Source organism: Mya arenaria, chromosome 5 (assembly GCF_026914265.1).
Source record: "Mya arenaria isolate MELC-2E11 chromosome 5, ASM2691426v1".
Taxonomy (NCBI): domain Eukaryota; kingdom Metazoa; phylum Mollusca; class Bivalvia; order Myida; family Myidae; genus Mya; species Mya arenaria.
In genome coordinates this window covers 20,518,933-20,531,161 of record NC_069126.1, presented here as the reverse complement: position 1 = coordinate 20,531,161, position 12,229 = coordinate 20,518,933, and the positions used below count along the sequence as shown (strand labels likewise).

Genomic DNA, 12,229 nt, shown 5'->3' with positions numbered 1-12,229 from the left:
CCAATAAGCCTACCTAGTATGAGGTCCCTGGGTCAAAGCGTTCTCAAGTTATTGATCGGAAACCGTTTTTCATGTTAAGGTCACACTGACCTTGACCTTTGACCCACTGACCTCAAAATCAATAGGGTTCATCTGCTGGTCATGACCAATACACCTACCAAGTATGAGGTTCCTGGGTCAAAGCGTTCTCAAGTTATTGATCGGAAACCGTTTTTCATGTAAAGGTCACACTGACCTTGACCTTTGACCCACTGACCTCAAAATCAATAGGGTTCATCTGCTGGTGATGACCAATACACATACCAAGTATGAGGTCCCTCGGTCAAAGCGTTCTCAAGTTATTGATCGGAAACCATTTGGTATTCCGACCGACCGACAGACAGACAGACCGACCGACCGACCGACCGACATGTGCAAAACAATATACCCCACTTTTTTCAAAAGGGGGCATAATAAAGGGTGTGTACTGTACAGCGACACTACAATGACACGAGTTCACCTCGCCCTTTCCACGGTTAACTCGCAATCTCCTTCAGTATTGAAAAGTAGTAAAGATTATTGTTGATGTCCAGATCACAGGGGCAGGGTGCGTTGTTGACACACCCCTTTGACCACACCCCTTCCCACCATTAATAATGATGAGGGAACTGTTATTAATGACAACTTACCAATAATTTTTTTTTAGAAAAAATAACTTCAAAGATAATATAATAAAAAATCATTTTTTATAAGTTATAATTTGTATTAGTTCCCCAACCATTAGTCAATAGTCTGGGATTTTCTTTTAAAAAATTGGGGTGAGGGGCGTGGTCAAAGGGGTATGTCAAAACAACTCACCCCTGTTGTCCAGATACTAACATTCCGATGGTATCTAGTATTCGGGTATCAACAAAATATCCGACAATTGGCATGCTGTTTATAATTATAGCTGTAAAAATCATGCATTTTTGTTGTGGGTTAATATACATTTATACATGTAATTGCCTTTGGTTTCAGTTTCTGAAATGAGTAAATAAAATGTTATCGATAATTGGTTCTCAAAACATATAACCCACCTGTCCAGTAGACCTCACACAGGCACGTGGCGTATTTGAAACTGTCTGTACCACCTTCGCGTACCAGACTACTGTTACACGCGCCATGGTCCCTACATCCGGTACACAGAACGATCACCACGTCAAATTCCGGAGACCGCACGTTGTGTGCATCAACAACCGCCACGCTACAAGAAATATATATTTCAATGAAACACGCTTAAAATATGACAAATTCGGAGTTTTTTTTACATAATATGGCAGTAAAAGTTATTGCTAATCGTTATCTTAATAGTAATTTAATACAAAAGGCTAGACAAATGTAGATATTCTTTTTTGATTAATTAGTCTAGCTTTTTGCAAGAACATTTAATCACACATCAAATCGGTGTATCGAGCTCTGTACCTGACGTTCCCCGGGTTAGTATCCGTCAACGTAAAGCTGACGTTAACGGGGCTGTCTGGATTTTGCGGTCCAAACATTGCATTAACCGTGTTGTCCACAAACAAGTAGTTTAACGTATCTCCCGGATCGACACCCTGAACGCCGAACGTCGTTTGCTGGTTTAAGGTAGAGTAGACGTAAATCTGGTCGTTAATAGTTGACGTTCCGAAATCGGCGTTAATAGTTGGGATCTGGTTGCCTAAAATAATTAGGGTTATACTAATTTATAACAACGGAACGATTGTGTTTCTTATGAATGTACCTTAGTCTGAACGACTCGCGCAATAAAAGCAGACGACTCTTATTTTTGGAGGCAAACTATAAAACTAACGTAACTTACTCGCTTGAGTATTTGTTGCTTCCGCCGCGTCTTCGGTACTTCCGGTCTGCGCCGCCAGTGCCTCATTTCCGGTAAATATGAGGTCAAACATGCACTGCAGGTTTCCGTTACACGTCACATTGGCCTGCGACACGTTTGCAGCATCCACCTCATCCAAATATTCGGGCTCGAAATTTGGAAATGAGAAGTCGGCGTGCGAGACACCATCGTCGTATTTGAAGATGGATTCCTGTTCACTTGTCATCCCTGAAAACGAACCCATAACACATTTCTTAAAAAACAGACTGATCCATGAAAAACGTTTTCAATAGCATGGAATTAAGTTTTTCGCAAGTAATGAATTTTGGGCCGGTGCAATCAAAGCAAAATACCCGTATTTGCATGTCTAATAGAATAGTATTTTGGTTAACGGAAATGAGGTTGAAGCACGGACCTTTAAAACAAATCACTGCACTTAAATTTTTAGTATTACAACAGTTGTCTTCTGCCTAAAAGATATTTTGACTGACAGTTTACTGTTTTTTTAGTTTGCCTATGTCTACTGCATTTCAAATATTTACTTACATGTTTTTCCAAACTCGTTGAATATCACGCGGTTGGTAGGATTCGTCAGTGACGTCGTCTGGTTGCGTGGAATGTACTCGTCACCTTGGTTTTCGTTGAAGTTGCCTAGCAACCCGACCGCGCCCCTGTCTTTGAGCGTATTGGGCATAGCTATGGACATCTGCAGCAGCCGGACGCCCATTGTCACGTTGAAGATAATGCCTGTTTGAAATTAGTCAGCTTAAAACTTAATGTGCACATTATGTCCAGTGACAGGAAATATTGAGTACTTTTTCTTTGAGTGTACCTTGTAAACAACCGTTATTTTTAAATACTGATAGCATCATTCCATTAGAGTAGGGCTCTTAAATGTATTTGCAAAACTATTTTAAATACTGACGGTCATTTATACTTTTTAGAATACCATGTAAAGTTATGTTAAACATTCGTAGATATTTCATGTTATCCTCATTTTTACGTACCGGTATCACCAAACACCGCGGAGACAGTGTTCTCGCTGTTATCTCGCGAGACCGTAAGATCTCCAATCTCAACGCGCATGTTTGACGTCAGATCGTAGTAGTCGGAAGTGACGTCAGCAAAATCAGTCGGACTTGTGCCAAAATACACGGCCATTCCGTCTTCCGTTCCGTTGAGTTCCACCTATGAATCAAAAGGTGACAAGTAAGTTTTATACCGATACCTCGTGGGCTATATGATATGAAAATTTAAATAATGGGGGTATGGAAACTCTACATTATCTCTGTATTTAAAACTATAACTTGTGAGGATTTTGTTATGAGAATATAAGGGGGATTTGAAAAACTCTATTTTTTCTCTGTTTTTATAAAGATACCTTACTGGCATTTTGTAATGAGAATAAAGTGGAGGAATGATATTCTATATATTCTTCATCTTCATACCGATACCATTTGGTAATTCACCAAAAAGAATGAAGTAAATCTATGATAACTCTACATATACTGTGCCTACATACCGATACCATATGAGGCATGATTACACTACATATTCCGTGTCTACATACCGATACCATGACTTAACATTCTCTGTCTACATACCTGAAACCAAACGTTGTCTCCCTTGACAGCGAAGCCACTGAACACGGTCGCTTGTGAGAAAGCACCGTCTGGCCTAGTAGCGCGCGACGTACGGCACTGGATCTCAAATGTCTTGTTTTCTTCGTCCACGACGCGTGTTAGAACGTATTCACCGTGACCGTTAAACGTATACTTAACCCCGTCTATTGTAGTTATGTGTGGGTCACCGACGCCAAAAGCTGTAAAATAAGTAAAATAATGTGATCTTTATTAGCATGATGCTTTTGAACGCAGAAAGTGGGTTTATTATATATAGACATATACATATAAAAGTGTAATTTCGACTTTGTGGTATTATCACTGGTGCATAGGAATAAGGGTTCCTTAAGATGATTTTAAGTAAAGAAACTTAATACAATGTAGGTCATTTTTATGTTGTTACTTATATTAAGAAAAACACGGTATCGAGAAAGGTATGGTAAGGCTTAATTAAGTAATAGTAAAATGTAACCTTCATATCATAAATCGTACCTCGCAGTGAGAACGGGAATGCACTGTAACACTGAGAGGACAGAGGTCTGACTTGCCAATAGAGGTTACAAAGACCCGCCCGTTGGCAACATATTTCTTGGAACTGCGTGTCCTCAAGGGCATGGTCGCGGGGGTACGCCAGACGGTTGTAGCGCTGGAAGGTACCCGCGTGGAGCCCCGTTGGAATAAACTGAAACGTGTTGACGTCGTACGCGCAAGTCTAAAAATAGGATTTAACGTGTGTTAGCATAGTTTGACATTTAAGGTTCGCTATTTAACAATTAAATAAGGTTCATAAATAATAATACAGGACTGGTTTTCCATTAACTTTAAGTATTCAATTTTAAGTGAAAATAGCAAACAGACCGCAATTTCGAGGGGTTGTCTGAAATGATCAATTCCATGAATATATCAATATAATAAAATTTCTGCCAAAGCTTTTTAATTGTATAATGATAATTCTACAAAAAATGCTTAATACTAGTATGTGCATGAACATACTTTTCCGTGCGTCGAGTAGCGCGCGCTATGCACTAGGGGTACACTGATTATATCACCGTCAAACGTGCTGTCAATGAGACTAAACTGCCGGTCCCACCACGTCCACCAAAGATTGCATGGACACCAGGGCATGCGAATATACCGGGCCAGGTATAACTGCCGGCGAGAGGTCTCCTTTTTGCGCCAGGAGCGGCACTGGACCTTGTAGTTTTGTCGGGCCTCTGTTTCATCAATGTTCAGATCGTAAGATGTTGCCCCACGGCAGATGTCTGTAAATTTGAATATACTCAGTTAAATGTTATTGATACAGTTATGCTAAATAATTGATGCGCTAATTATTATTCTTGCTAAAGAGTTTATAACCGAGCTGCTTACAAATCAAAAATGCATTTTTCTTGAGTATAAAACAATTCTATGTCAGGTCATAGGTCTAGTCTTCTAGTCCCTAGATAGTGTACATACGCCGCGTAAACAGTTTTTTGAGCAGCTGTGTTACAATGGGGAATAATTAAACTTTTTCAAATGTTATTAATTTTACATTCACATTATTTACAATCAAAGTTATGAACCCCCTTCTCTTTCTCGTTATTAAAAAAGCGATTTTATCTGACACTTCATCAGTCATATACCATTAGATAAGTTAAACGTCGCATGTGCCCATGAATAAAACTGATTTCAACGCGAAATTCACAGAAACTTGTGATTCTCTTATGTATTACATGGAAAAAAAAGGCTCGAAAACTGCGTGAAAATGGCATCAGCAATGTTATTATGAACTAGAATAAAATAAGTGGCTAATTAATTTTCAAGCCACATTGAATTTGCAAATATATAACAGTAGAAAAAACGTAAACATATGCAAAAAAATACATGTATTCTATAAGGTACAGAAACGAAACTATGAATACAACATGTATAAGTATGATAATAATTGCTTCGTCTAAGAAGTGAAAAAAAGAGAAAATCATGGATCATAAAAGCATTCAAAGGTTGTCCGGTTAGCGCAGTGGTTAGCGCACTCGCTTCTCACCAAAGCGACCCGGGTTCGAGTCCCAGCCTGGGCGCATGTGAGTTTGGTTAGTGGTCACCAAGCCGGACAAGTGGGTTTTCTCCGGGTACTCCGGTTTCCCCCACAACACAAGACCACACTCTCGCGCAACATCGTGACAACGAGAGTGACTTAGTATAAGCTATCATAGCTTCCTTCACAATCGTTGTAAAATATATAATGTTTAAAGTAAAAGCATTCAACGTCTTGGGTCCTTTTAAGAAAGATCTTAGGGGATTTTAACCGTATATTCAAATTACCTTACTGGGTGGGTACCTAAATCGGAACACTTTCAGCACTATTTGTGAAATATTTTTAGTTAGACTTGCACCACAACTACAAATTTTTCCATCAGCATACTAGAATTCAAGACCAATTGGTTGATATAAATGGCATTTTTCAAGATACCACCAATCTGCATGAAAAGTACTTTATTAACTGCACAATCAAGGACTGCCATTTTCGTCCTCGGAGTACCTAAATATGGAACAGTTTTAACTCGTTTTTTTTATTTTTATGTATTCTCTTAGAATTATTGCTCCATGTTTTGTTTAAGTAAATTAATAATTATTTCCACCTTGTCTTTTTTGTCAGTAAAATTTGATAATTTTAGTAAAATACAGGCTGTTCCAGTATGCTGTGATTGTGGCAAGCATGAAATCTTTCCCCCGCGTGCCATGTATTGACATTTGAACATGAAAAACTTTAAATGATCGCAGTATTTGAAATACTTACCGGAGAATCGTGTTCTTTGGAACTTCTATTTGAAACAAGCGTCTTTATTGATTAAAATCGTAAATAAACTAACTGATCTGGATCGGAAAAACACTTTTATAATGGGTGTTCCATATTTAGGTACTGTTCCAATTTAGGTACTCGCCCAGTATATCGTAGTTTCATTATTTCTCTACATAACTTACTTATTTGTGTAAATTGAACTTTTACCAGTATTTCAGTTATCACTAAGTAGAAATGTGTAAATAAATCAGTGGATGTTGCCAGTGGGGACGTTTATACAGACTTCAGATCATTGAAGTTACGACCGAAGGGATCATCCTCGTAACGAACATATCGTACGATTGCTCTTTCGGGAGAGGATTTCTGAGGAGTTATACTAACTATTTCGAAACCAAGACCTTTATTTGCCAGTTGTTTCAATGTTTATCAGATTTATGGTAAAAATGTTCAATAGAGTGATGAACACAATGTCTGTTTCAAAAGAACTTCGTCTCGGTACTTATTACGTGTGGTGCATAGGTCAGATCTGATCTTAAAGATTACGTTTTACCATAAATATTCGGTAAAAAGTCTAAACCAAAGCATAACAAACCTTTCAGACTGTTGCGCTCGTCAGTTTTTTTTAATATATACGAGATATATAACATGGTGTTTAATACTGCATTTTCGTCCGAAAGCTAATGCACGTATTTTATTCGCAAGTATGATTTTGCAGATTTGGATTTCACGAGCTATCCCACCGCGTCCAGTCGTTACGAGGTGAGGTGGTGGAGGAAACGTTGGTTTGTGCTGGAGGTAACGTTGGTTTGTGTTGGAGGTAACGTTGGTTTGTGGTGGAGGTAACGTTGGTTTGTGGTGGAGGTAACGTTGGTTTGTCGTGGAGGTAACGTTGGTTTGCGGTAACGTTGGTTTGTGTTGGAGGTAACGTTGGTTTGTGGTGGAGGTAACGTTGGTTTGTGGTGGAGGTAACGTTGGTTTGAGGTAACGTTGGTTTGTGGTGGAGGTAACGTTGGTTTGTGGTGGAGGTAACGTTGGTTTGTGTTGTAGGCAACGTTGGTTTACGTTGGTTTGTGGTGGAGGTAACGTTGGTTTGTGGTGGAAAACAAGACCAGAGAGTAGGACATTTCATTAAAGTAAACGAAAAAGGATGTGGTGGATCTGCCAGATTTTGAAGGGTAATGCTGGCTGCACGGTGTTTGTTAAATTCTGTTTATTAGGAATTTCCAAACACATACACGCATACCAATGCATGCTTATTACCTTTCTTAATCAAACATTCACACCTGTATGCATGCTAATTTGTTTTTTAAAACTATCATTTTTAATCATAGGGTTGCTTATTCTCAACGCGTCTTTAGAAAAACTTCGTAACGTTTGGACATGGTGTATCCGAGTCCAAAAATATTTAGTGTTAAATACGACCTCCCTCATCAAAATACGTCACCAATAAATACATATAATAGTAATAATACATTGCGATACCGTTTTCCAACGTCATTTTAGGTATGACGTCACTTCACCTGAGTGGAGAACGGTCATTTTGCACTAGATGTGTACGGAAAAAACGTTTGGTGCGATATGCGTTATTTTCCGCAGCAGATTTATGGTGGGAATATAAATCAAGCGATATACACTTACCCTGTCCAATGAAGCATCCGTACAAAAAAAAATGAATAAAAACAATGTGTTGTCGCAAGTCTTTTCAAGACGTATGAACAGGGAAAAGTATAAATAAGGTAGAGTGATATAAAAGTGAAAGCATTTGAAATGTGCACTGTTAGTAGTGACAAAAAGGGAGATAAAATGATAAAAACAGTACTTCTATAATAATAATAAGTCAATGAGTTTTTAAGTAAATCAAAGTAAAATGAGGGATATTTTTGTAACAATGTGACCAAAAGTTCAACAGTTTCTGCAATGTTTACAACTGCACATTGCCATCTATTACCCCTTTTAAACGACGAGATTGGTCATCGGGCGCAAATCTTCCACAGGGCAATTATGTGCATATAAATGAAAATACCCACTGGGGTAAATTTTAACTGGAGGGAAAATTGTGCAAATGTTTGGAGGTGGGGTAAATATTCGACATAATTAAAACAATATAGGAAGAAAAAATATGAATATACAATAATTCATCATATTGAAAATTTTGTCAAAATCCTTGCCTAATGTCTCTAACAAAACAACATTATATTGCAATGTTTAAGTCTGGTATAACTATTTCATTTTCCATGTTAAGCTATGTGGTCGCCCTTTAAGGCCCATACAATGACCACAATGGAGGGCTACCATTCAATATGTAGTGATTTTAAAGCTACCACATTCCATTTGCATATGCATTGAACTTTTTTGAGGTTATTTTTAAACAAAACATGCTTAATTCTTATCTTGTTTTTAGTTTGAATTGTTAAACAAATACGAACAGCTGAAATTTAAAGATTCCATTTTTTTAGTGTCTTGTAATAGTTGAATGAGAGTACACAGGGCTTGTATTTAAGTTTCTCCAAATTTTCTGCTGGATAATGACTTACTTAAGCGAACAATAAAAGTATTAAACATAAATATTTCTCTATCCAGCTTTGCCAATATAGGTTATGTATTTTCCAATACAAACTATTCGCTCTTTATTCAAAAAACATTTCAAAGGGGCAAATCTTTCCCCGTCGATATATGTGCACCCGCGGACAAACTTACACCAGGGGCAACTGTTGGTCATATAGCAGGGACTATTGGAATGTTCGACTTTACATTCATTTCCTACCAGTAGTTTACGAGTTCAGATCTGCACAAACAATTAGTTGTAGAAGAATAAGACGAATCATGATAATAACCGTCGAAGGGGAGACATATTTTACCCAGTTACATACATGTTTTACCCAGTTGCATACATATTATACCCAGTTACATACATATTATACCCAGTTGCATACATATTATACCCAGTTGCATACATATTATACCCATTGGCATACATATTATACCCAGTTGCATACATATTATACCCAGTTACATACATATTATACCCAGTTGCATACATACATATTATACCCAGTTACATACATATTATACCCAGTTGCATACATATTATACCCAGTGGCATACATATTATACCCAGTTGCATACATATTATATCCAGTGGCATACATATTATACCCAATTGCATTTATATTATACCCAGTTGCATACATATTATACCCAGTTGCATATATATTATACCCAAGGGCATACATATAGTACCCAGTTGCATATATATTATACCCAGTTGCATAGATAGTATACACAGTTGCATACATATTATACCCTGTTGCACATATATTATACCCAGTTGCATACATATTATACCCGGTTGCATACATATCATACCCAGCTAAAGGTGGCAGATGCCGTGATAAAGCTAAATAAAACTATTCCTACAGGTGCTACAAAAAGAAAAGGGTGGTATTCAATATCTAAATTAAGTAAATAATATGCATCATTGACTTCAATCACTCTATTGGTCAGTTATTAATAACAATTTATCCGATTAGATACATCGTTCTCAGATTCATTTAAGACTAATATTGAATACCAGCCCAGAACAATTGTGTTGATAAAGTTGATGAGGAAACTCACGGTTGTTGATGTAATCAACTGACGAATAGCCTGAACAGATTTAAAACAAATATACAATATTTTCATTTAGACCTAATCAATTATATTTACCCCGTTCAACTGTTTGATAATTCAAACATATGCATTCAGGACTTTGGTATCACCTCGTTCAAATACTTCTTATAATGTAACCTTCGAAAATATTTTATAGAAAATCTCGCCATTTTACACTCTCCAAAATGTATTTTTTAAAAAAGTGAAAGCGAGACACCTCGAAGCGAAAATACGGACAATTCCCGAAATATTTTTTAATTAATGCTCATGCCAATTTTTTTTATTAAGTTAAGAGCACGTTTTTTGTTTGTTTTTATAAAAATAATGAAACATTATGTGTTTTTGCAATAATAGGCTGACAGCTACCGATACCATATCTACACTCGGCTTAAAGTATACATATTAATATAGAGTAACCTCGAAATAACCACCTACTTTTGAATATAAGGTTCTGGTCAGGCTGACGTAGGTAGGATCCGTCAGCAGTGTTATCCTCCCCTTCAGCGTAACCGTCAACTATCAGACCGATAAACTGGCTTCCAGACATAAACGTCATTCCGCCGTCTTTATACGAGTAGAAAGCGTACGCACGCACGCCGTCAGTGACGTAGATTGACTGGAACGTCGCTCTCTGAAAATAATATGATAAAGACACGAATGTTAAATGTGTGTTTGAATAAGGTTTATAGTGGATGTAACATTAATGTTCTCGCAGCTGATGAGTGAAATAAATTAAAAATTATAAAAAAAACTTATTTTTTATGCAATGTAATAAATAAAAGTAATCAACATATCCACTTGTTTGAAGCCGTTTTTCATAGACGAATATGACCATATAAACATAGATAACGATGCGTATTATTTGAAATGTACTAGACGATATCACATTACTATAATAATGCGCGATGTTGTTGTCAGGTAAGCTTAAGACTTATTTGTTAGTGTGAGGTCCATTTGCAACACCACTATATTATTTGGGTCCAACAGTGTGTGTAAACAACGTGATGAATTGCGTCATAAATGCTACGCGAAAGGCAGCATTTTGCTTCGAATGAAGTCTTTTAACAAAGATAATATCACTATTTTTTCACCATTTTAAATGAAACATAGCGCAGTCTATGCCGCTTACGGAGCCCCGCCTTTGATCTTTTACCAAAGTTTAATTGAGAGTTTAGTTTCTTAAAACACTTCGACAAACGTTTTTTTTTGTTTAAGTCTTCATTTTAAGCGAAATATTGCCTTCCGACGAAGCATATATGACGTAAATTTGTCACGTGGTATACACACTGTCCAAGTAGAGGCTTAAATCTCAGGGTTATCTTAACGTCACATGTAAAGGTCATTCCAATGAGTCCAAGGAGTTGGTTAAATACTTCCGTGCAACCATTGTAACAGTTTATGTTTTGATGTTATTTTTATGTCTGTTATAAAGAAAGCCGATGCCAGATTAGAGTTTTTAAATAGAACACGTCATTTCATTACACAACATACCAATATATTGCTGGTTATGTCCCTTATTCAGTGCCATTTTGGCTATTCGACTGTGCCTCAACCGGTCGGTTGAATTCTATTACTCAATAATTGAGAAACAAGCTACCGGTTACCCAAACGAACGTATTAGATTTGATTTAAAGTCAGATTCTATAATTTATATCGGTTAAGAGTTTTTCCCTTATCTCAATTGTTTACCTATGGCAAGGAGAGTTGATTTTATAAGTATCTGTCATGTTTTTAAGGTATTCCTCTTACGTTTTAGATCATTTTAGCCCTGTTAGCTCAGTTTATTAACTGAGCACTAGGTTTAAAGTGGCAACATCAGCTTGTGTCACATTCGGAGCTCATCGGCAATTTTTATCAAAAACAGCCTTGGATGTATGCCGGAACATCAGTTAAAGTAGTTCGTAAATTTTTGACTTATATCATTAATTATATGTAGTGTTTAGCGTGTATTTATTGACCTAAGTTTAAATTGATTGCCAGTTAAGTGTATTATTGCAAACATAAATAAGATTCCCAAGAGTTAAGTCATTAAGTTTAACTGCTAAATTAAATTACCACGCGATCTACTTGCAGCGGACTTAAACATACCGATTTTCTGAGTATGTAAACCGTCCATATACATCCTAGGTTGTTTTCGAGAAAGATGGCAGAGAAGTTCCGAATGCTAGTGTCAATGATTCATTTTCCTTTGTCGATAGTGGTCGCTTTTCCTACTCAAGAGTTTTGGTAAAAGGTCCATTGGCTATCGTGATTGTTACCACAAGATAAAAAAAATCCGTAGATAGTTATAGGTCCTCTGTTAAAGCGTACTTGTTGGATTTAGGCCATTCTCATTTTATTATA

At 37.0% G+C, this 12,229-nt stretch overlaps 1 protein-coding gene across 1 annotated transcript in view; it reads right to left on the bottom strand.

The window, feature by feature from the left end:
• The window catches only part of LOC128234850 (fibrillin-2-like), a 40,439-nt gene that overhangs the window by 25,711 nt on the left and 2,499 nt on the right, over positions 1 to 12,229 (bottom strand). The window contains exons 4-13 of the mRNA XM_052949393.1: positions 10,322 to 10,517; positions 9,854 to 9,883; positions 4,453 to 4,721; positions 3,952 to 4,171; positions 3,442 to 3,659; positions 2,845 to 3,025; positions 2,384 to 2,584; positions 1,820 to 2,065; positions 1,441 to 1,678; positions 1,056 to 1,222 (exon numbers count right to left, since the gene is read on the bottom strand). Coding sequence (XP_052805353.1) covers positions 1,056 to 1,222; positions 1,441 to 1,678; positions 1,820 to 2,065; positions 2,384 to 2,584; positions 2,845 to 3,025; positions 3,442 to 3,659; positions 3,952 to 4,171; positions 4,453 to 4,721; positions 9,854 to 9,883; positions 10,322 to 10,517 — 1,966 coding nt within the window. The remainder of the gene's footprint in view (positions 1 to 1,055; positions 1,223 to 1,440; positions 1,679 to 1,819; positions 2,066 to 2,383; positions 2,585 to 2,844; positions 3,026 to 3,441; positions 3,660 to 3,951; positions 4,172 to 4,452; positions 4,722 to 9,853; positions 9,884 to 10,321; positions 10,518 to 12,229) is intronic.